The following is a 26736-nucleotide window of genomic DNA, read 5'->3' on the forward strand; positions in this document are numbered from 1 at the left end:
CGTTAATATATTACCTATTTAAAACAAATAGTAATCATTAAAAAAAAAAAAACAAAAAATAAACAAGCAAAAACAACCCAAAAAACGAGTGAGAAATTAATTCAGAGGCAAAGAAAAAGAACTCCAGGATTTGGAGGTTTCAAACTTGAGATCAAAGTGAAAAGACTGTTTTGCAGTCTCCTCTCCCCCTATGCAATGAGCTGCAATTATTATCAATGTAAATGTCTTACTTGTTAGCCACCAAGCGCATGACAGTCCAGTCCTTTGGAAACATCTCTGGGCGTATCAATATTCGGAACACAGTAAATATCTGCAGCAGGAAATCCTTGGGTAAGGAGGAAAGAGACAATTTTACTGAGTTATTATAACTGTCAACACACACACACACACACACACATACAGTGCTGTTGTTACCATTTCCAAAGCAATTACAGAGAAGGGAGCCCTACTTCAATAGTTTACCCAGGAGAGGGAATAATTACCCTTCCCATTCTTAGCACCCAGCTGGTTTGCTACCCTTCCCAAATGTTCCTTTTTCCTTCTCTTTCTCATGCACAGTGGAAATGACTTTTGGGTTTTCTTCACAAGCTCCAAAAATTTAGGTTTTAGAAATAAAATGGAAAACTAGTTAACAGAAGATTAGCAGGGAAATATATTTTCTTTCTTCTATTACAGTGTCCTAAACTTCAGAACTTTTCAACTCAAGAGAACTGTAAATAGTCCTGGTTCGATTTTGCTTTCCTTTAAATGGGTGCCAAAATTTAGAAATTTTTTGCTTAAGATGATTTTATGTTCATTAAAAAGCATCTTAAGCAAAAACCCATGTTTCTTAGAGGGCATTCTGAAGATGCAGTATTAATGGGATGCATGCAGGTTTATAGAATCTGAGGGTCCTATGCAGAATAAATAGAAATAACGGATGTGCGCTAAGCTGAGCCCAGTGACAAGTCCTTAGAAGCTAAGAGTGTCAAGGTATTCTTCACAGAGATGCCATACCAGGGGGAGTGGTATTTACAGAGATGTTATCTTTAAACTGATCACCTGGAAACACTCTTGACAAGAAGCTACAGTCAGGCATGGAAATATCATTTCTTAAAACGTTACAAGAGATAGGCCCAAAGTGCTGGAGCACATTATACTTAACAAGGAATCAAGAAGATAACACACCGCAGGTAATGAATAAAATGGAGCTTGCCCTACTCAAAAAGAGATTGGCTCAATCTAGCTATCATTTAGATTTATTAACTAGAAAACTTAAAATTTTTTTTGTAACTTAAGTACTGCTAGGAAAATATATTTAACAATCTGATTGAAGGCAACACTATGGTTTTGCTTAGAAAAAACACCCCAAACACAAGAGTTTTATTTATCAAACCCAACAACACATTATGTTAAACACGTAAGCTGCTTGAATATAAGATTACGATTGTCACTCATACCATTAGAAGACAGAAAGATAGAATCTAGAAAACTAAGAAACATTTGGGAGCTGTGTGTGTGTGTTTACATATTCTAACAGCTTTGATCAAACCCATAAATATTTTGACAAGAATTTATTTTAGCTTCTTTGGCATCAGCACACATACGTTGATGTGTAGTACGTGCCATGTGGAAACATGCCCAGTAGGTCATCTTTCTTTAAATGGCCAGACAGATCCTCCCTGTGTTGTCAGAATCACCAGTTTCCCAAATGTATTCTACTACGGGTCAGATAATTTTGGGAAACACCTCCCATTCTAGCCCTCCCTTGGGATAGGAGGTCATTAGCACACTAAAACTGTGAGAAGCCCTTTTTAATGCATTTCTAAAACTTATTCCAAACGGTTTTCCGGTTGATTCTTTTGAGTTTCCCAGACATGAACACATATAATCCCTGAGAAAAATGATGTTTGCATTTACCTTTCAAAGTGTTAACAGCTCACTTTAGTTTCCTGTCTTGTTGCATTTGCTTAGATAGATATTAAAGAAAACAATCATGAAGGTGGTGAGTCGCTTGTTTCTTCACAGTCTACAAGTACTTAGGAATAGTTTAAATAAATTCTAAAATACTGATGTTTCATCTTTTCTCCTCCAATCTTTTAACGGAATTGGAAATTGGAGGCAGCACCCTTCGCGGTGGGAAATAGGAGAGTGTGATGTCCATTGCACAGAGAAAAAAATTGGCTGAAAAATTGGTGGCAGGAGGCAAGATATCTATCTTCTGGGCTAGCAACTTGGATCATTCTTTTGTAGTGCAGGGGACAAAGGTGACGTTATTCCAGGTATAAGATTGGAGACAGACAACCTGTTTCTGTACCGTCTCATTTTCCTATTCCCATTTATCTCACAAAATATAATAAAAGGCATGCCAACATGGGACCTTGTGCCAATGCTTATGTATTGACATCAACCTTTATTTCCCTGAAGAAAACTTTTCAGTGTCTCAAGTAGCTTTCTAAGCTTCATCTACCTTTACAGAACCAAAGACATTCATTTGTAGAAACCTTACAATGAAAATAAAAGAACATTATACTGAGAATCAGGAAATCTAGATTTTAATCCTGCCTCTGTCATTAACTGGCTCAGTGACCTTGGTAACTTATTTAACCTCTCTGGAACTGAGCTCTGAGGCTTTATAATGCGGGGGCTTTAAGGTCCCTTGTAGTTAGAGAAGATTAAAAATAATTAATATGATCACCTATCTATTCATACAGTATGCAAACATGTTTCTTATTTCTCAACTGTAGGCTAATGTTTTAGCAGATGGTAACACAAACACCTTCCACTGTGGTACTTACATGTAATTTAGCAAGTATTTCTTGTCAGCTGCCACGCGACAGGTTACATTTCAAACTCAGTTCCAATGTTTTAAAGCACTAAGACCTGAACGCTAGATTCAGCATCCCCTCCCTTTCCTCCCCCAATACAATGGTATTTCCTTGTCTGTTCTGAGTACTTTTCAACTCTGATTATTTCACTAAACAAGAACTTCTGCATAGATATGTGAAATTATTTTGCACACATAACGATAACTAAATAACAGATTCTTTTTATAATCTAGAAAAAGAACACTGCTGCAATAATATTCCTGTTTGGACAGCACACAGAAATAAGTATTTCATATGCCACCATTTCAAAATTGGCCGCCTGGGAGCAGTTTCTTTTCTGTTTGTTTACTTCAAATAGCACAACATGGTTACTTAACTGTATTCCTGGTAATTATTCAAATAAGGGTTCAAAATAAAAACAAACAAACAGGGAGGTGCTACTTCACAGAAACACTTTTTCTGCAGTGTAAGAGGTTCAAGTAAGAACGTTCATGCGAAAACCTTCAAAAACAATAAAAAGTCTCACATCCAAATAGAAAAGAAAGCCGGAGCAGTTGTTATGATGTTACATTATCATTAACATTTATTCATTCATAAATATCGGGTCCTTTAATATGTGTTGGGCACTGTGTAAGATGCTAGGGACACCTAGTGGGGTAAAATATACTCTTTCATTTATTCATGCAATAATATGTATGGAGTGCCTGCAACATGCCACACCAGAGTTAAGTTAGTTGAATGTGACCTTTGCCTTCCTGGAGCTCAGAGTTTTGTGGGAGAGATGAATGGTAATCTATTTACACACGTGGTACAAACTAGGATAAATCTGAGGGCCAGGTATTCCACACAGAGGGATGGGCACCTCCAAGCCGAAGACTCAAGACAGAGGTTGCCTGGGCTGCAAAGGGGAGTGGCAAGAAATGGGGCTGGTAGGTAAGTAGGGATAAATAAAAGATGGATAGGGACTTCCCTGGCCGTCCAGTGGTTAAGACTCACGCATTCCAATGCAGGGGGCGTGGGTTCAATTCCTGGGTGGGGAACTAAGATCCCATATGCCTTGCAGCATGGCCAAAAATTTAAAAAAAAATTAAAAAAAAAGATGGATAGATAAATAGATAGAAAGATAATGATAAATAGGGACCAATCAAAGGTAAATAAATAAATACAAGGTAAATAAATCTCATACCTTTTCCCTGGTAAGCAGTTTGGAAATTTAGCAGCCTGAGGGCAATGTGGAGACACTGAGGGGTTTCATGCAGACATGTAAGAGGATCAAATTCCGGTTTTACAAAGATTTTCTGACTACAATATATAACACATTGTTTTGTGTTTACACGTACTATAGTATTAGAATAGCACAGATAGAAATCAGGTGTATGAAACAGAACTGGGGAGGCACAGAAGGAGGCCTTTTGAGATCATGAAACTTGAGTTAAGAGATTTGGGAAAAAAAAGCATCATGAGGTACGTAGACAGCCCGGGACACTGTCTCCTTATGTCAAGAGCAATGAATGGGACAGAGTCTTCTAGATACACATTTCCTTTACTTATGATTTAGACTATAGTCAATCTTATTTTAAAATTTTGCCACAAATTTCAAATGTGTAACACCCTTGATGCAAGGTCTGAATTCAATTAAAGAGTGTTAATAATCATTATCACATTGAAACTAATATCCTTAAAATTGACTATTTAAGTACATTATGCAAAAATAACTCTCAAATGGTCCTCAATCCTTAAGAACTATAGAACTATTTTTCTGTAATAAAATAAAGACTACAAGTTGAAATAACTGTATGGAAAAAGATGGCTTCTGAAGCAGGCAGACATTTATTATGAGGGTTGATTCATTCAACAAAGATTTAATGTTCCAGGCTCTGTGCTTAGGACACAAAGACAGAGCCCCTACTCTCAGAGAGCCCATAGTCATCAAGAATACAAGGAAACAACAAATAATAACATGCATTGTTGCACATGCTGTCACAGAGGGGGACTGTAGTCTATGAAGGCTTCATTTAAAAAAAGTGATACCTGGGGCGGATTTTACAGCAGAAGCTGAAACCAGGGAAGGGATTAACGGGGTACAAATTAGGCAATGGAAGTGAGGTGGTGGTAGAATAGGCATTTCAGGTAGACAAAAAAAAAAAAAAGATCCAGAGGAATTAAAAATTATCTATATGGTTTGTTAGGAATATACAAGTAATCATAGTAATCTTAAGTGACTGGAATGAAAGGTATTTGGAAAGGGATGGAGGACGAGGATGGAAGGTAGACTGAAGATAAGGAAGACTTGACGAAAAGACTGGACTTTGTCCTGCAGTTAATGTAAAGTCCTCAGAGTTTTAAAGTTGGCTTGAGACTTGATCAGACATGATTGTTGAAAGCTAGTGGGCCAGTATAAGGGAGACAATGAAAGGTAATAATAATGCTGTACATAACTCCCAGAACATGTACACTCTCATGCTTAGAGCAAGATCCCCACAGTTCTATATGAAGTCACAATCAACAAAAAAGAGGACTCTTACTGCTCTCTATATACATAAAATGCCAGGGATATGGCCCCAGTAGAAGGTAGGTGTATAATAAAACATTACTGACTACAGAAGAAGGGAAAAAAAAACCCTAATCACTGCTTAGTTTTTGCTTTTGTTCATTTCTAAAATAATGGCATGTTCTAGAGAAGGAAGGAAATAATGCAGAGGACCAGCGCTCAGGTCCGCGCTCCTACACACTTCAGGTGACGCTGTGACTCACAAGCACTTGAGGACCAAGGAGAAGAAATGGCCTACTGTTCACGATGCTGGAAGCCACTCCAACAGTAACCCTGGAGACACCCAGGTTCTCCAAGCAAGAATGAAGTTAAAACTGCACTAGGCTTAGCAGATACTTGAGAATTACAGACTTTCAACCTTCATTTTGATTTAGAGACCCACGGGGAAATGCTAGGCCAAATCTCTCTTTGAATTGATAAGAAGAGAAAAAAAGCAGTGATGCTAGGAATAAAGAACAACCAAAAAAAGATTAATTTGAAAATCTCAATATATAATTTGTCAGTATCAATTAAGATTAAAATGTATATATCCTGGGCTTCCCTGGTGGCGCAGTGGTTGAGAGTCTGCCTGCCAATGCAGGGGACGCGGGTTCGCGCCCTGGTCTGGGAGGATCCCATATGCCACGGAGCAACTGGGCCCGTGAGCCACAACTACTGAGCCTGCGCGTCTGGAGCCTGTGCCCCGCAACAAGAGAGGCCGCGACGGTGAAAGGCCCGCGCACCGCGATGAAGAGTGGCCCCGCTTGCCGCAACTAGAGAAAGCCCTCGCACAGAAACGAAGACCCAACACAGCCAAAAATAAATAAATAAATAAAATGCTAGCTTAACTCCTAGAGAGTTTCATTACAAAAAAAAAAAATGTATATATCCCATGATCCAACAGTTCTACTTCCAGAAATTCATTCTACAGCAATAAGGGCACAAATCCATAGAGATATACGTATCCAGATGTACACCACAGGATCCTTTCTAATGGCAAAAATCAGAAACATCCTGAATGCCTATTAAAAGGGAAATAATTAAATTATGGATCATCATATAATGAGATTCAGAAGAATGAATAATGTACTGGGCTATATAATGTCCATGGTATATTATTGTGTGAAAAGACGTGCAACCAGTGTGAACAGTATGATTCCATTAAAAAAATGCACGTGTGGATATAGCATAGAAAATAGTCTATGAGGATACACCCCTCTGTGTTAACAGCAACTACCTCTGGGGAACAGAATACATGTGTGTGGAGGAAAAGAGGACATATGCTTTATTACTTTAAACCAATAGGGTTATGTGGGATTTTTAGTGTCTAATCCCAATAACAGTTATCATTTTTCATTAATATCACTCTATTAAGTTGTACCTTTCCTTACTGATCATTCCCTTATTTACTCAATTTCTAACCTAAATGTAGATACAAAAAAATCCCCCCCAAATCGCAAACTCTCCCTCTGCCAATTTAGCCTTTTTAGACGTCCTCACTTCATGACTAGAACTACCTCATTACTTTTGAAGAGCTGATGAAGGAAATGTTATACAATTTGATAGCAAAGATTTTCATTTAGGAAGGTTTATTAATGTTTAGGCAAAAGCTGAGTTTAGCTGCCTGAGCAAAGAACTAAGACGTTAACAGAATTCCTAGCCCTCCCAATTACTTGGGAATGATGATAGTATTAATCTTCATCGCAGGGAGTAATGAAATGAGATGCTGCAAGGAAAGAGTTTAGCGTTGCATCTGCCTCATGGCTGAGGGAGTGGGGCTGAGGAGGTACTACATAACTGTTAGCCATTATCACTGTTGTTGCTTATACATATCACACTCATTTACAACTCAGTGATTTAGATGCCCCGATAACATTAAGGCATTAACAGAGATCGTTTTATTAGTCTTGATATTCCCAACATCTAGCCAAGGTGCTCAACAAATGTTTACTGAGTCAAGCAACTGACACAATAAAATAATAATAGTGCTTACCTCATGGGGTTCTTTTCAGGATTAAATGAGTTAATATTAATCAGCCTCTTAGAACAGTGCCTTACATGTACTAAGTTCTATATAAATGTTTGCTGTTTGAGGTCGTCAGTTCCTTTACCACAATACCCAAATCCCACAGTCCTCTAAGATTTTTGGTTTATAATCCATTTGGCAGCAAAACCTGACCCAAACTACTCATAGTCTTTACTTATCCCACCTAGAGCGAATATTTTATTTAGCTGCAGAAATACTGAGATGTTTGATTATACAGTTGACCCTTGAACAACATGGGTTTGGACTGTGCAGGTTCACTTATACAAAGATTTTTTTCAATAGTAAATACTACAGTACTACACGATCCACAGTTGGTTGAATCCGTGGATGCAGAGCCATGGATGTGGAGGAAACATGGATAGGGAGGAACCACGTGTACAGAGGGCTGACGCTAGGCTACATGTGGATTTTCAACTACACATGGTTCAAGGGTCAGCTGTAGTTGCTACCCCCAATTCTACTGGAGGTGCTATATGATACTATACAGTATATGTGCCATATTATCTTTCTGAAATCTCAAAAATTCTGATTTCTGAAATACATTTGGTAGAAGGATTTCAGACAAGGGACTAGAGACCAGTGCTATCATCTTCGGAAAATCTTGTAACATAGATTTCAGTAGCATAAATATGGATACTTGACTTTGAAGAAAATTGAGAGCAGGAAAACTTTACTTGTTAAAAGGTGGTATTTAAACTTTTAAAATACAGATTAAAACCAGCTGACTAATTAACCTTTAGTAAAATAAATGCCCTCCAGTCTGCCTTCACTCCAGTTATCCCCCTTCCATTCTTACACTGGGGAAGGTGTCCTTCCTCCCAGTCAGTCCTTCCTCCCAGTCAAGGCTAATTAGGTCCCTCCTGCTGCTTTCTTAGAGACCTCCCCCTGTGAGTTAGGACCTCTTTTATCTTCAATGTCTCCCTCTCCACCAGCTCTGATCATTTTTATTTAAATATGTTTAAGTCTCCTCCATGATAAACATTCCTCTGATATCCCAAGTTCTCCTTCAGTAGACACCTTATGCTCCTCTTCTTGAAACACTGTCTACATCCACTATATCTTTTTCTTTTTTTTTTTTTTAAATTCCTCAGTCCATGGCATCTTGGCTTCCACCCTCACCAATGCACTGAAAATGCTCAAGTTCACCAAACATTCGATAATTCAATAGTGCAACCAGATAGGTCTTTCTTAACACAAATGTGATCATGTCTGTCCCTTCTTAAAACCCTCCATAGTTTTCCAATATCCTCAAAATAAAGTCTATGCACATTCACAGAGCCTTATGTCTTACATCTCTCTTCCTCACACTGTACAGCCGGTCTATCAATCTACAAATGTTGCCTGAATGCCTACAGCATGCTAGGCAAGTTCTGGGATCTGAGGATACAGCAGTGAACCAGCCATCGTTTCAGACATCAAGAAGTTTATAACCTAGTAGCTAGGAGTTGGGGATACACATAAACAAATAAACAAAAATATTCCAGATTCTAATAACCGTTATAAAGGTGGAATGGCAGCTGTGGTATGTCAGTTAGGATATTCAGGTGATGTTTTAGTTGAGAGATCTGAATGTCTCAGCCAAAGACGGACAGCACACTCCCACCCAGCTCTCAGCTGAGACCTCCCTTGGGGAGTTTTCCTCTAGCCTTGAGTTGGGGCTGACAGCAATTCCTAGATGCTCCAAAGCACTGTGTGCTTACTCTGTGTCTTCACCACTCTCATTTGCCTATGTTACTGCCCATTACCAGTTTGACTCTTCCTCCTACAGGAACTGGCCTTTTTGTTTCTGGTTACACAATAGTGCTGGTAGCACTTGGTACGTCGGAATTGCTCGATCTGAAGGACAGATAGAGTAATTAATATTGTTAAAAAAATTTCCCTGGCCTGAAGGCCCAGGTTTTTTTCTTATTTTTTTTAGGTCCGGCTATTTTGAAGTGGGAAACATGTGTCCCTTGAAAAGGTGTGTGGCTGACTGAAATGAGGGAAAGCCACATAAAACACTTTATTCATTACTTTCATTTGCTTTATTATTGTTAACGTGAATATTAAGGCATAAAACTCAATACCTAGATTAAACAAATCATGTTTTTCAGCTTATGCTTTTCTACTATTTTTTTCTTATTCCCAGGCCCTGTGAAAACATGTAATTTTTCCTATGTGAAATTTTGAAATACGAAGTCATAGACTTCTTGAGTAAAACCTAATGGTTCCTCAGCTGTGTTAAATATTCAACTTGTGATGAAAATTAATAACTGCACAATTATTTTCCTTTTTAACCATATGGGTTTCTGTATGTAAGTGGGTAAGTTCTAAGATCTTTATCCATTTTTAATTCTAAACTCAAGATTAAATATAAGCATGAAAAACATGATATTTTCAGGCTTGGGCATATGCTAATCAACTGTCAGATAGATTACATCTGTCCAAACCTATTCTTTGTTTCATATGACTCAGCTTGTCAACTGATCCAAGGTAACTGAAAGATTCTTCTGAGATGATACAACAGTTAAAAGTCAAAGATAAGTGATCCCTATGCATTACCTATATTGAAAAAAATCTAGAAATCTTCCTCTAAGGCACTATGAAGGCTTGTAATCATGCAAACGTTACACTATGACTATAACCACTGTCTTATAATTCTCCATCCCCAAGTGATAGGGATAGAGTAGGATAATTAAATAGTTTGTTTAGCAATCCCACTAGGGAAGGGAATTTTAAGGAAGTCTGGGAGACTGTTGTAAGCTAATGACCACTCAACAAAATAATCCAGTAACCTAGCAACAATCTATACTACCTTTTAGGAAGAGCAGGTGCATTCAAGGGCCAGGCACACTCAAGCCACAAGTCCTGATAGTTAAAACACAAGACACTAGATATGGGATCTGAATCATGTTACACGAAGTCAGGGAATTAATGGTCCTTGAAGAGTAGCATTCTGCATGTAGCTAAGACAGGAATATAGGTGAAAGGGGAAAGAAACTAGGTGAAAGGGGACATTATACCAAAATCTGAGATGAACTACCATATTTAAGTATATGTTAATACCCTTTTGCTAATACACATATGATTTAAATAGCGCCATGACAGTCCCGGTTAGACCATACAGGGTCAAAGGAGGAACTAATGATGTAAGCCTTGACATGTACCCAAAAATGAGGAAGAAGGTCGTCTTCTCCCCTCCTCACTTTTTCTTTGATTATAAAAGTGTAGCCCTCTTTGTTCTTGGGGCCTTGCTCCCTTGCTGGCCTGCTTGTATCTCTCACAAGCATCCTATGCTAATAAACTCACTCTTTGCCTATCGCTTTGCCTCATGCTGACTTCTTTCTCTTCTGAGACAAAAGAACCTGAGCTTCAGTAAGTCCTGATACCAGGTGAGTAGTTTCAATTAAAAGACAGTGGGTTCGGGACCTCCCTGGTGGTCCAGTGGCTAAGACTCCGTGCTCCCAATGCAGGGGGCCCAGGTTCGATCCCTGGTCAGGGAACTAGATCCCACATGCTGCAACTAAGAGTTCACATGCCGCGACTAAGACCCAGCACAGCCAAATAAATACATAAATAAAAATATTAAAAAAAAAAAGACAGTGGGTTCAAATGTAAAATAGATACCTAGTGGGAAGCAGCCGCATAGCACAGGGAGATCAGCTCGGTGCTTTGTGACCACCTAGAGGGGTGGGATAGGGAGGATGGGAGGGAGACGCAAGAGGGAGGAGATATGGGGATATATGTATATGTATAGCTGATTCATTTTGTTATACAGCAGAAACTAACACAACATTGTAAAGCAATTATACTCCAATAAAGTTGTTAAAAAAAAAAAAAAAAAGACAGTGGGCTCAAGTCCCCTCCTAAGTCAGAGATCGTGCGTTTAAGTCCCAATCTGAGGGTGACTTGGGTTCAAGTCCCGGACCGTGGGTTCGAGTCCCAATCTGAGTTTTGGCTGGGTTCAAGTCCCATCTGAGAAAGAGTATGGTTTCACCAGCAGTTAAGTGACCCTTCCATTTGGATGGTTTATGTATGAAGCTGTCTAGAAACTGAAGCGATGGAAGAGAAATAAAAGTAAATACGGACAGAAGATACATCATTCCTGTGACTGAGGACAATCAGCTTCTAAGATTTTAGTGAACACCATGAAGGAAGCGTTAAAGTCACCTAAATCTTAGCAAAGATTGGATTTTTACAAACCCAGCATCAATATTTTCCATTTAATGTCACTGTCAGAGTAGCACAGCATATTGATTAGACCAAAGGCCACAGAGAATGTCGAATACAGCTCTGCCTCCCTAGTCAGAATGTTGTAGCCAGAACTTCTCACTGTGTTTTTAGAGGGATGAAATCAGCTAATATAGTAATACATACTCCCTTATCTGCTATTAAGGCAATATTTCTAAGTCCACTTAACTAGACTCAGTCTATTTGCTTTTGTCTCATTAGTTCTGTTATTCTGTTTCTAGGTTACTGGACTTTGATGGCAGGCATTTCAAATCCTATATGCCTGTCCAAAATAAGAATTAATTGCTTGGCTTGAGTACAGAAATTTTAAAGAATCAAGACAGAAGAGCAAATCTGTGGATAAATCTGATAAAAGACAGAATTTAATGGAATCAGGTAAAGCAATTGTCAAAAACCCATCTGAACGATGATGAATGAGAACAAGAGAAACTAAAAAGATATATTAGACACTTTAAAAAATGTCACTTACCCTTAGTTCTTCTTTCGTATTGAAACTATCAAGAAGCTGTTGATAATGTCTATCTGTCATTTGCCGTAACAGGGACAGGAGACAAGCAACAAACTCCCCCTAATTGAAAAAAAAAGGAAGCATGTTTTTTAGTAAGTACATAAAAGAACATCAGTAACTTATCTTCAACTGATCTCAAATAGAACACTTGAAAAGAAAACCCACTATGATCCAAATTTACCCTATGATGTTGTCTTAATCTAAATTAACCATAGTATTACAGTCAAATTTCTCCCTGTAATGATTACCGTTTACTTGGTACGCACGCATTTTAAAATTTAGAGTGGGGACTTCCCTGGTGGCACAGTGGTTAAGAATCCGCCTGCCAATGCAGGGGACACGGGTTCAATCCCTGGTCCAGGAAGAGCCCACATGCCGTGGAGCAACTAAGCCTGTGTGCTACAACTACTGAGCCTGCACTCTAGAGCCTGCAAGCCACAACTACTGAGCCCGCGTGCCACAACTACTGAAGCCTGCGTGCCACAACTACTGAGCCTGCGCGCCTAGAGCCCATGCTCTGCAACAAGAGAAGCCACCGCAATGAGAAGCCTGCGCACCACAACGAAGAATAGCCCCCGCTCACCACAACTAGAGAAAGCCCGCACGCAGCAACGAAGACCCAACGCAGCCAAAAATAAATAAATAAATAAATAATGAAAAAATAAAATAAAATTTAGAGTGGATTTTTTTTTTTTAACTTGGGTGGAAGCTTTTCAGTAGGGAAGTAACTCCACACACTTAAAGAAGATAAGGTACTGAGGCTCCTGACCATTTATTAAGCATTTACTATGTCTTCGTTCATTATACTGTTTGAGCCTCATATCAGTGGTATAAGGTAGGGGGTATAATACTAATTTTTTTCTTTTTTTTTTATTGAAGTATAGTTGATTTACAACATTGTGTTAATTTCTGTTGTACAGCACAGGGAATGCTAATTTAAAGAAAGTAAAATATAGGTTTGGTGGGCTAAAAGACTTGCCCAAAGTCACACAGCTAGAAACTGGCAGAGCTGTAGTTATTCCTGGGGTTTTCTACTCCAAAGCTCTTCCTGTACCTTCATGCTCCATTTATAATTCACATGACCTTCTCCAGCTCATCAGAGTGCTCATCTGCTGACTTGTTGGGTGTCGAAAAAGCCATACATTGCATAATGTTGGTTTCAATCTCCTTTTAAGAACAGTTTATTTATTTTTTTAAAATTTATTTTATTAAAGTCTAGTTGATTTACAATGTTGTGTTAATTTCTGCTGTACAGTAAAATGATTCTGTAATACAGAACATATATATACACACTTTTTCATATTCTTTTCCATTATGGTTTATCATAGGATATTGAATATAGTTCCCTGTGCTATACGGTAGTACCTTGTTTATCCATCCTGTATATACTAGTTTGCATCTGCTAACCCCAAACTCCCAACCCACCCCTCCCCCATCTCCCCTCCCCCTTGGCAATCACAAGTCTAAGAACAGTTTAAGTTAACTGTGATCCTTTTGTGCTTGGGTGCTATGTGATTGACTCCTACAAAGTCCAAATATTAAAAATTAATAATGAAAAAGAAAATATATATATAGCATCCATAGATTTGAAGACTTATAAAATTGTTATCACTTGCATTTCCTGATGCATTTCTAACTTAAAATATATGTTTTCAATGCAAACTTTTTTGCTCAGCAAAGAATTTATCTACTTTTAGTTACATTTAAAACAATACAAGCACAACAGGAGAAGTAATCAGTGGTAACTGACTGTGGATTTAGAGAAATTCAGTTTAATTGGGAATTGGTTTCTTTGAGTTTACACAGAAAAAGATTATAGGCTCACATGTAAAATCTGAGACTAAAAGCCCTGAGTAATCGGATTTACCAAGAGAGGCAGCTAAGTCAGGACAGTCAAACGTATCCCCACCAAGGCCATGGGAGGCCTGAGGATGCTACTTAATGGCCATTGCATGGTAACCAGAGATGCAAGCTGGCTCCTTGCATGTGCATAATCATCTGCCACACACAGATATGACAAGTAATTATCCCTACATACTTTTTAGGGCAAATATTTAAGAACTAACCAGTATGGGCTAGCAGAAATACCCTCTAAGCTCAACATATTACTTTGTTAATGCACAAAGGAACCCTTGATACTTAACACAAGAAATAGAAAATTTAAGGGAACAATCATGAATATTTTAGTGTATGTGTATGAAGAAACAACCCAAGGCTAGGAAGAAACTACCTGAAAGGACTGGGAGCTCATACATGACTGGTGCTCATATATGACTGAGAATAGTGTTTATTCTCACCAGCCAGACTGAAAAATCCTCACTATTAATAGGGCATCAGGGCATCAGTTAGAGTACTAAAAGTACTCTTTTCCTCAGTAGAGGGGAAAAATTACTCCTAGAATAAATGCTGCTCTGATCCTACCTAAAAAAGTTCAAAAGCAAGGCCTGAAACAATCTAACAGTCCCCAAGAAACTGCCAACCTCATTCCACAGCAAAGGTCAAAGATATTTTTTGGAATTAAAAAAAAATCCACCTCCCAACAAGGTAAAATTTACAATGTCTGGCGTTCAATAAAAAATTACTAGGCTTACACAGAAATAGGAAAAAATGATGAAACAAATGAGAAGAGAAAATAATCAATCAATAGAAACAGACCAGAAATGACACAGATAATAGAATTAGCAGTCAAGGACATTAAAATAGTTATTATTGCTGTATTCTATATATTCAGGAAGCTTGAGGAAAGACTGAACATGTTAATTAGAGGCATGTAAGATTTCAAAAGGAACCAAATTAAACTTCTAGAGATGAAGACTGTCATGTATGAGATGAAAATTCACTGAATGGGACTAATGGCAGATTAGACTGTGGACAAAGAATGTCACCTGCCGTTTCAGTCTACAAAGGCTGTTGAGTCATCATCTACTACAGCCACCCCTGATGGTGCACCCTGAGGGGAATTCAGGATGGAGAAAACAGGATACTGGTCCTAGATAGTGAAGATGCACATCAAAGGAATAATTTCAATAAGCCCAGACTCTTGAATCTTCTCATACATAGAAAAGCACTAAAATCATTTACTTGAGATGTCTGTTTTTTGTGATTAGCAATAATCTTTTGATGTTCGACTACATTTTTTTTTTTTTTCAGTAAAAACTCCTATACATCCTGGTTCCTCCCTTACCTCTTTGGGACAGTCCCTCAGAACTATCTGAGAGGCTGCCATCTGGGGCTATACTCCTCAGTAAGTCTGCTGAATAAAACATAATTCTCAACTTTTAGGTTGCGTATTTTTTTTCAGTCAACAGACAATACAGAAGAAGACAGAGTAACAGATATCCTCCAAAATGAAACAGAGAAAAAAAAAAAACTAAAAGAGAAGAAAAAAGCACAGTGAACTCTAGGACAACTTCAAGTAGCAAAATATATACGTAATTGCAGACCTCAAAGAGAAGGGGTCAGAAAAAGTAGTTGAAGAAATAAGGGGAAAAAATTTCAGATTCTTTGAAAAGCATAAACCTATGTATCAAAGAATTTCAACAAACCCTAAGCATACGAAGCATGAAAAAAATTACACCAAAGCACAACACAGTAAAATTGCTGATAGCCAGTGATAAAGAGAAAATCTTAACACCAGTCAGAGGACAGAAAAGACACATTATATCCAGAGGAAGAAAGATAAGGATGAGAGATTTCTCACTGGAAACAATACAAACTAAAGATAAAGATGAGAGATTTCTCACTGGAAACAATACAAGCTAGAAAATAGTGGAGCAACATCTTTAGAGTACTGAAAGAAAACAACTATCTACCAAGAATTTGTTACCCAGTAAAATTCTTTCAAAAACATAGAGAAAATGAAGACTTTTCAGACATCCCAAAACTTAAACAGTTCACCACTTCTACTCAACATTATAGTGAAGGTTCTAGTAAGTGCAATAAAGCAAGAACAAGAAATAAAGAAATGCAGATTGGAAAGGAATTTTTAAAAAGCTGTCTTTATTCACAGACAACATATTTGTGTACAAAGAAAATGCTACAGAATCTACAATGAGCTACTAGAACTACTTAAGTGAGTTAATCAATGTTTAAGAATATAGTAAGTTCAGTGTACAAAAATCAATTTTCTGCATAATGAAAATGAACAATTAGAAATTGAAATTTAAAATAATATAATTTATAATACCATTAAAATATGAACTACTTAGTGATATATATGACAGAATATATGTAAGATCTGCTGAAAGCTACAAAACCTTGACGAGAGCAATTAAAGATGACCTAAATAAATAGAGAGATATACTATGTTCATAGACTGGGCGATTCAATATTGTTAAGATGTTAACTCACTCCAAATTGATATATAAATTCAATGCAATCCCACTCCATATCACAGCAGGTATTTTGGGGGGCAGAAAGTGACAAGCTGATTTTAAAATTCATATGGAAGTGCAAAGGACCTGGAATAGTGAAAACAACTTTGAAAAAGAACAAAGTTAAAGGTCTTAGACTACCTGACTTCGAGACTAAACTATAACACTATGGTAATCAGGATACTGTATTACTGATGTCAAAACAGAAAAATAGATAAATAGATAAATAGAACAGAAAGCCCAAACCAGAAACAATCCAAACATCCACGAACAGGTGAATGAATAAACAAATTATAGCATATCCATATAATAAAATACTATTCAGCGTTAAAAAGAAATGAACTACTGATAAACAGAGTAACATTGATGAAACTCAAATAATTATATTGAAGAAGTCAAAATGCCCTCCTCCTCCCCCATTCCTCCAAAAAACCAAAAACAATAACCACATACTGTATGATTCCATTCATATAAAAATCTAGAAAATGCAAACTTATTTATGGTAACAGAAAGTAGGTCAGTGGTTGCCTGGGGATGAGTTAATGAAGAGGGGCAAGAAGGAGGGAATACAAACAAGCACAAAGAAACTTGTGAGAGTAATAGACATGTTCATTATCTGGATGGTGATGAAGGTTCACAGGTATATACATTATGTCAAAATTTTATCAAACTGTAGACTTTAAACACATGCAATTTTTTGCATGTCAATTATATCTCTAAACTTTAAAAAATAAGATATTATGACAACATTATCATTTATGGAATGGCACTATGTGTAAGTTGCTGTATTTTGATTATATTATCAAGTTTATCCCTCACTAGAGCCTTGTTGGGTGGACACTATTAACTTAACATTACAGTGAGATCTGTTAAAGTTAACAACATATTTATCCCATGTTCCACAGTCAGAAAATGGTGAAGCTGGGGTGTTAACCCAGGTATCTCTGGCTCTTCTTCCTGCTGCTCAGACTGATTTATTTTATTGAGGAAATATAACTGAGCTTGGGGGTTATATGTCAAATACAAATAGGTATATAAGAATCTGTCTGTTGATAACCAATGTCTGTACCTTTTAGCCTCTCTTATGTCTTGACATGAAAATGTAAATCTAGTTGGTAGAAATGCATTCAATGTTTCATCTCTTAGTTTTTCTACATCCTATCTACACTGTCTCCAATGCAGCTACTAGATCAATATTCTCAGAATATTTATTTCAACATACATTCTGTGAATAGTGAAATATCTTAAATGACATTATTTTTAATAATTTTAGTAATAATAAAAATTATTCAAAAGTGAATAGACTTTCATTAAATCTTTACAGTCACCATACCTAGGAGAATACCTCTTTGAATCCATATTATTACCTATTTATATCTGTCACATCTGGTTTAGGCCCAATGCAAACAACTTGTCATCCTGATATCTAATCTTGGCATATTTAAGACATGTCGTCAATCCCAATATTTACTGTACAATGTCATTTTATTTATTCACTTCATCAATTTAGGAACTCCAAGAACATTTAACCCTGTTAAGAGGCCTAGACGTCCAATATTTTAATGACATATTTTTTACCCGTAATGTAACTTTGTTTTAAAGAGATTTTTAAGTGTCTACATGAAAACCCTAGACTCACAATTTGTTAAAAAGAATAAATAAAAAACCACTGTTGGCCAAGATTCACTTCATTTTAGTGTTGGAACTTTTTTATGTACAAATCACCGTCAGAAAGAACTCTATGCTATAGTGGCTTGCATCCATTTCACAACTAGATTAAGCATACTGGGCATTTCCAACAATAACTGTGAATAAGATGATTAGACGGCTACAACAGTCTTCCAGAAACCTTCTATTATACATACCCACAATTTTCGCCAGAAACATCTCATAGAATTCTCCTGCCTTCTTCTCCTTCCCCCAACCACAGCCCATGGTGCACAAAAACTTTCAACAAATGCAGAGTATGTCTTAGAGGTGGCTCCTGCTGAACTGACTCACCTGCACTATAAATGGTGCTGAACAGAATTATGCGCAAAGAAAAGAAGCATTTATCACTTGTAAGGAACTCTGGAGTCCAATTAGTTTGAGGGTGTGAACAAACAGCCATATACGCCTCTTTATAAAATCTGCTTCCACATACAATTAGATGTTTGAAAGGAACCGATTCAATGGTGCTGCTTTTTTTTTTTCCAGCTAGAGAGAGTATTTTAAAGCTAAAAGAACAGTTGGTAGAAGAACAAAAAGTACAATCCTTTTAGATAGTAAAAATAAGGCTACTATTATCTGGAATTATGACAATAGCGGAAGCCGGTCGTCCTGTTGGTGTTACTGGGAGGCAGGGTGACAGCCGTGGTACTCACAGAGAGCTGAGACACTTCACCACGACACACTGTGGGACCGACTTTTACCTACATTATGTCTGCTTATTGTGGGCACTTTTCCTGTAAAGACTGAAGGGTGCTCAGTGTAGGACTGCCATGGAAAGACTCCCTATTCAGAAAGCCTGCTCTCTAAATAAGAGAAAATGATGAAGAAATTAGACAGGTCTTCAGTGCCCAGAGAAATGACCTTGTCAATGACCAGAACATATTTCTCACCATAGAATTCGTTATAATGTAAGCGCTCTTTACAGGAAACTGCCCTGTTTGCTACAAAAGCAGGAAGCCTCTTTTCTTGTCACTTTAGCAAAGCTATATTGTAACTAACTTTTAAACCAGGGACCTCCATGCTCTACTCATCTCCAGCCCAAGCACACATTTCAAATCTTTTAATCACACAATACCTTGCCTAGCTTGTCCGTTCTTTCCGTACATCAAAGAAGTAGAAATGAAGAATAAGTAATTAACAGATGACCAGATCTCTTCCCTAGCTTTCCCTTCAGTAATCTCCCAAACAGAATGTGTGACCAAACTGTATGAACAAGATAACATCTAGAGGAAGATCACAAGGGAGTTGACAAGCCTGCACACATTGGGGACGGCAATGACTCTGACCCCCATCTCAATGATGAACTGAGATTACTACCCTGTTTCCCTTTAAAACCTTTCATGGCTGAGCAGAATCTTCGGAGGTGGTTTTTGAGGGATGCTGAGTCCACCATCTCCCCAGATTGCCGGCATTCTGATTAAAGCCCCCTTTCTTTTCTATGCTTGTGAGTATGTAATTGATTTTGGTTAATTCGTTAACAATAACAACAACAACACAGGTATTACTTCTGCAATAATAATAATAATATTACGGACCACTGTTGCTACCACAATTACTAATGGCTAAAATGTACTGATATTGTTTAAACACTTTTACAGATTTGATGAAACCCTCACACTAACTTTGAGATAAGTACAATTATTTTCTCTATTTTAAAGGCAAAGAAACAGAAGCTAAAGATACTAGGTAACTTGCCCAAGAACATGCGTAGTTAATCAAAGGGAAGAGTAGGATTCAAAGCAGGTCTGCCTGAGGACTCAAAAAAAAAAAAAAAAAAAAGAGCCTTAAAGCATAAAATCTAAGGTGCCAAACAATTTAAGTGCGTGTTTTCTCGCAAACTTCATCCCACATACCTAGAGAGAGCTTGGTTTTTCACACGGCAAGGGGCACAACATAGCTACGTGGGGGAAGGTTTCACTTTATGTGATTTTCCTAAAATTGTAGCACACCGGATGATCAAATCCATCCACGAGCTTCACGCATTGCCTTCTCAAGTCTCTTAATTTGCACTGATTATTACACTGTGAAGCCCTACAGGCCATGCATGTCCCAGAGAAATTTGGCAGTTTCAACCCTGCCTATGGATACAAAGCAGTCTGAAAAAGTGTTCTAGCTTTTGACCTCGGGCAGTCTTTGACCACATGGGGCATTTCCTATGATTTTGTTTGCTCTGCCATTATAATTTTAGAATTGTGTTCGAGCTGTATTGCCAGGAAGCAGTTGAAATGTTACCATCAAAACCAAAATGAAGGAGCCTTTCTTCTGCTTTTGGGAAGACGGAGTATATATGTTTTTCCCAATTCCTCCTGCCAAGTACAACTATAACCCCTCCATTATATATAAAACAAACAGAAGATGACTCTGGAAGGTGGAAAGAAAAGACTGGCTAGAGACCCTGGACCCAAGGAAGGACATAGTGCTGAGTTCTCTGGGTTTTCTTTTTGCCTCATATATCCCACCCCTGGAGCCGAAGAAGCTGGCCGTCTTGAAACACCAACTACTGCAACGAAAATCCCCCCCCCCCCAAAAGCCTATTCTCTTGGGCCAAAGGATCAGGAAATGGGCAGTTTAAGAAGAAAAAACTTTTAGCAGTCATTGCTCTACTGCAGCTGAATTCCGCAAAACACTTTGGCCTTTCTCACACCTGCAAAAGCCAAATGGGGAGCCAAGACTTCCAACCTTACAAGGCTGGGATGAGGCACCCAACATCTCTCTCCAGAGTGGAGAGCAAGATAGGGAGCAGGTACTTTCATGACAACTGGTCTGTGTCAGTGAAGACAATGTGAGGAACCTGGACTTCTACCTCCATCTGGCCATAATGAATTGGCACCCAACCCCTTACCCTGCCAAGTCGCGTGACATAAAGCCACCTGAAACAGGTTTAAATAAGATCCAGAGTCTTGTAATACAAAAATGTCCAGATTTCAATTGAAAATCACTCATCATACCCAAAACCAAGATATAAAATTGAATGAAAAAAGACACGAGATGTCAACACTGAGATGATAGAGATGTTAAAATTATCTGATATAACTAATACAAAAATCAACTCAAAATGGTTCATGGACTTAAATGTAATATAGAAAACTATAACACTTTTTAGGAAAAAAGAACTAGGAGAGAGCCTTCACGATACAGGGCTAGACAAAAAGAGTTCTTCAACTTGACATCAAAAGCATGATCTGTAAAAGGAAAAATTTGATAAATTGGGCTTCATTGAAATGAAAAACTTTTGCTCTACAAAAGACCCTGTTAAAAGGATGAAAAAAACAAGCTACAGAGTGGGAGAATATATTTGTAAACCACATATTCAATGAAGGACAAGTATCTAGAATATACACAGAACTCTCAAAACTCAAGAGGAAAAAGCAATCCAATTAGAAAATGGGAAAATGACATAAAAAGACATCCCACTGAAGGGGATATATAGATGGCAAAAAAGTATGTGAAAGATGTTCAGCATCATCAGCCATTAGGGAAATGCAAATCAAAACCATGATAAGATATCACTACCTACCTATCAGAACGCCCCCATCCCCTCTCCACTCTTCAAAGTGAAAACACCAAATGCTGACTATGGTGTTGAGAAATTGGATCATTCATCATATACTGTATATATGAGAATGTAAAGTGATACAGCCACTAGGGAAAACAGTTAGGCCATTTATTACAAAACTAAATATGCAACAACCATACAATTCAGCAGTCATACTCTTGGGAGTATTTATCCTGGAGAAATGAAGATTTATGCTTAGATAAAAACTTGCACACAAATGTTTATAGTAGCTTTGTTAGTAACAGCCAAATTCTGGAAACAACCAAGATGGCCTTCAATGGGGATAGTTAAACACACTGTGGTACATCCATACCATGAAAACTACTGGCTAAGAAAAAGGAACAAATTATATATATATACACACACACAATGACCTGGATGAATCTCTAGAGGATTATGCTGAGTTAAAAAAAAAAAAAAAAAAAAAGCCAATCACAAAAGGTTATATACTGTATGATTCTATTTATACAACATTTTTTTAAATTAATTTTTTAAATTGAAGCAGAGTTGATTTACATTGTTGTGCCAATCTCTGCTGTACAGTGAAGTGACTCAAATACAACATTCTTAAAATGACAAAATTATAGAAATGGAGAATAGATTTTGTGGTTGCCAGGCTTAAGAAGGAGGTGAAGATGGGAGGGAAGTGAGTTTGGCTGTAAAAGGGCAAGATGGGGGATTCTTGGGGTGATGGAAATATTCTGCATCTTGATTGCATTAATGTCAATAGCCTAGTTGTGATACTGTTCTATAGTTCGATAAGAGGTTACCACTGGGGAGACTGGAGAAAAGGCACATGGAATATGTATGTTATTTTTCGCAACTGCATGTGACTCTACAATTATTGCAAAATAAAAAGTTCAGAAAAACATGAAAAGACAGAACAAAAAAATTCAAAACAAAACCCCCCAAACTTTCAAACCCATAATGAACTCCAGTGGTTTTCAGGAAAAAAACGACGTTTTGAGCATTTACTATGAACCAAATAATTGCTAAATACACAAAGCCAACACTATGAGGTAGGTAGCATTTTACACATGAAATTCCATCAGACCATGAGAAATTAACTGCTTGCTCTTCTTTTCTTTCAATGAGGCAGTACAGCTATTACACATATTAGGAAGTTTTTTCATACTCTCTTTAACCTTAGTTTGTTAAAAGAAAGAGTTTAATTTTACTTCCCAAACCCAGGGCTTGGCAGGAGGAATCAGGTAAATCTTAGCTCTGAAAGCAGAGATAATAAAATCCAATGCAAGATGGCCATCCTTAAACATTCAACTTTGGCAGAAGAGCCAGGGTGGACTTTTTATTTTTTTAAGTAAAAACAAAAATTATTTTCATCAGGGGCTAGGCAAACATTCTTAAGACAGGGGTTCTATAATGCACAATTTGTAAAAATAATGCTAAAAGGCTGACGTTTTTGTAAATAATCTATGTGTGAAAACTATAGCATCTACTGCCATTTTTGCAAATGGTATTTGGAAGAATGTTCTTAATCAGACCTAAAAAAAAAAAAAGTTTGGTCAATTGAACGTGAGTTTTAAATAGAAATCAATTTATGTACCAATCCATCCATCTACGTATCTCTCTCTCTTGCTCTCCACACACACGTATAAATATATACACAAATAAACTATCACATAAATTATGTCTTAATGTTTCTTATAAATCATGTTATATTAGATTCATAATAGTGGAGCTTGAAGACATCTTAGAGGTTACCAAGTCAAACTTTCTCAATTCATAGCTGAGGAAACTGAGCCCCCCTCACCCCACCCCAAATTAAGATTCTTACTAGTCATAGTGAGAAAATCAGAATCAGAACTCAGGACCCCCAGCTGCCATTGCTCTATTTCATTATTCTCACTTCCCCAAGCAATTCGATGAGTGAAAAAAGAGAATGAAAAGTTATCAAGAAGACTGGGGATTTAGAACCAGGTTAACTTAAATTGGGCAAAGTGAAAATAAACTGGGCCAATTTGGCCTTTCTGTAATTAAAAATATCTTAATCCAAGATCTTTTAACAAACATGCATCTTACTCTCATCCCCTGGTAAAATCAAGGTAAACTCATATACATTTGAAATGAACATAGATCAACCTCCCAAGGCCAGATTCCCTAGATTCTTACAGCAACCCACCCTCAAAGCAACTGAGGCTTTGACAAGCACAACTATGCTGTTTGGTGTGCCATTTGCTTCATGGCCTTACCGTGACATCCTGGAACTGGAGACGCATGGTGGAGCCGGACGGCTGCGGTCGACTGGTGATCTCCAATATGGTCCTCAGCAGGATGTCCAGCAGGCTGGCCACTATCACGTCTATTTCCTCCAGCACAGACTTTTCCTTAAGAAAAAAAATAATGTGTTCAGGAAATGGTGGCTTAAGGTATATATTAATCTCTCTTTACTGGAAAAGGGGAAAAAGCACATTTCCAAATATAGAATCAAAAAGTCAGGGAACTCGAGAGCTTGACAGACCTGGACCTCCCCTAACTCACCTAAGTGAATGACCTTCGTTTATAGAAAACAAAGGGCATGGAGATGTTAACAGCTTATCCAAGAGCATGCAACTCCACTGTGTAGTGGGTACCTGAGATACAAGTAAAATGATGGGGCGATGTTCTGGAAAGCACCCCAGACTAATTCAGAACACCAGCTATGTCACTAACATGGTGTGTGTCCCTGTGCAAGTCAGTTTGCCTTTCTGGGCCTGATTCTTCACTAAACGTCCCTCTTGGTTTTAAGAGTCTATAATTTTTTGATTTCAGTTTGTGCTTACATTTACTCTTCTCATCACTGGAATTGCACAGTCATTTTCCAAAACTCTATTTTAAGTGCAAATGACTATTTCTATAAAAATGATTTTTTAAAATCCCTACATGTAAAGGTTAGCAAACAGCATTCAGTCTGGGTGAATACTGTTAGTTACAGACTGGACTTAATGTCATTGGTCATGGTGGGACTGCTTCCCCAAAGCAAAATTAGTACTATCTAAGCCCCCAGGACTTGAGAGAGAAACGCAAATTGCTCTGCACTGACAGTATGTAGCGGATTTGAGTTATTATACCTGCACCAGACGAAGCACTATGATTACAAATACTTTGTGTACCAAGGAGATTGCCTTTGCACAGAAAACTTTTAGAAAGTATGAGTTTAAAAGAGCTTTCTGGCTAGGATTTTATGATAAACTTTCTTACACTTGTAAGAAAACTACTAAGGATTTTCCCCCAGAGCAGAGTTTCTGCTCTGAATTCCTTATCAGATAAGTACAAAAATTGACTGCAACTTTAACACTGAAATGGGAGAAAAAAAAAAAATCACCTCTACTATCACCTGATGTTTTCAGTTTTCCCCAGTGAACTTCTGAACTTCTTTTAACTCTCAGCAATTAGAGTTAGCAAAAGCATTCTACCTAGGCCCAGCGTAGCTATGCTTTATTCAATTGGGTGTATAAAAAGCAATGGTCCTGGGCTTCCCTGGTGGCGCAGTGGTTGAGAGTCTGCCTGCCAATGCAGGGGACATGGGTTCGAGCCCTGGTCTGGGAAGATCCCACATGCCGCGGAGCAACTAGGCCCGTGAGCCACAATTACTGAGCCTGCGCGTCTGGAGCCTGTGCTCCCCAACAAGAGAGGCCGCGACAGTGAAAGGCCCGCGCACCGCGATGAAGAGTGGTCCCCACTTGCCGTAACTAGAGAAAGCCCTCGCACAGAAACGAAGACCTAACACAGCCATAAATAAAATAAATAAATAAATAAATAATTAAAAAAAAAAAAAAAAAAAAAAAAAAAAAAAAGCAATGGTCCTTCCCATGCAGGTGTCTCATACCATACTTTTATTTATTTTTTTCAATTAATTTTTATTGGAGTATAGTTGCTTTACAATGTTGTGTTAGTTTCTACTGTACAGCAAAATGAATCAGTTATACATATACATATATCCCCTCTTTTTTAGATTTCCTTCCCATTTAGTTCACCACAGCGTATTAAGTAGAGTTCCCTGTGCTATCGTACTACACTTTCAGACACAGAGCTTCTGGCCTTTTTCTCTCAAGGGCGAACTCTGTTCCCACAGCACTGGGGCCCTATCTCCACCACTTCCACTGGAAGCCCATGCCAGCTGACCGCTGAGCTCTTCAGAAGGTGATCGTAAGTCAGAGGAACAAAAATGGGGAAACTGTAGCATAGCAGTAAAACGGAGACAGAGAAACAAATCTTAGCACTCACTGCCAAACCCTGCTTTGTAAATAAAGGTTGTTACAGATGAGGCTGCTTAGTGAACAGATGCAGATTGACAGAACTGAATAGGGCATACTTCATATGTTGACTTCACATCAGACCCCTGAGCCATGAACATGCATACTCCAAGTTGTCCCCATTTATAAGCAAGCATGTGGTTTTTCTCTATTGACACTGCATTGTCTAATGCAATTGTATTGCCTCCAGAGTCAGGAACATGACAGGAATTCCTAAAGCCATAACAATTGAGTGATTACTGTTATAACAATTGAGTGATTACTGTCGGGTGAGTAACAGTTGTGGTGCAAGATACCCCCAGGCTCCTGAGGCTCTCCTTTGCTTTCTCTATCTCCACGGGGCTGGGCCCAAGGCCCACAGCCAAGCTTGGACCACCATCATGCAATCTTTCACATAATGGGCCCAAACAGGCTGTCTTTGCAAGCAATAATTTATTCTCGCCACAGAGCATTCATCAAGATTAAAGACACATGTGGGAGGCTTTGAGATTTCTAATTTTTCTCATTGGGTATTCAGTTCTTTCTTGAAATACAAGTTTAGGAAACCCAGGTTATTTGGGGTTAGAGCGATCCCACAAGGTTAAAAAAAAATTCCTTTAGAAGAAAAGTAAAAAGTCCAACGCAGCTGGAAATAAAAGTGAGAGTCTCAAAGGATGACTCTTTGGTGTGGTTTATCTGAAGACTTTTAAAATTTTATTTCCAGAAGCCACTTGATGGGAACT

At 37.9% G+C, this 26736-nt stretch overlaps 1 protein-coding gene across 1 annotated transcript in view; it reads right to left on the reverse strand.

Annotated features, from left to right (window-relative positions):
- DOCK4 (dedicator of cytokinesis 4) overlaps positions 1 to 26736 on the reverse strand; it is a 475175-nt gene that overhangs the window by 80308 nt on the left and 368131 nt on the right. Inside the window, exons 25-27 of the mRNA XM_061197939.1 lie at positions 23972 to 24106; positions 12084 to 12182; positions 231 to 325 (exon numbers count right to left, since the gene is read on the reverse strand). Coding sequence (XP_061053922.1) covers positions 231 to 325; positions 12084 to 12182; positions 23972 to 24106 — 329 coding nt within the window. The remainder of the gene's footprint in view (positions 1 to 230; positions 326 to 12083; positions 12183 to 23971; positions 24107 to 26736) is intronic.

The sequence above is a fragment of the Eubalaena glacialis genome, chromosome 8 (assembly GCF_028564815.1).
Source record: "Eubalaena glacialis isolate mEubGla1 chromosome 8, mEubGla1.1.hap2.+ XY, whole genome shotgun sequence".
Taxonomy (NCBI): Eukaryota; Metazoa; Chordata; class Mammalia; order Artiodactyla; family Balaenidae; genus Eubalaena; species Eubalaena glacialis.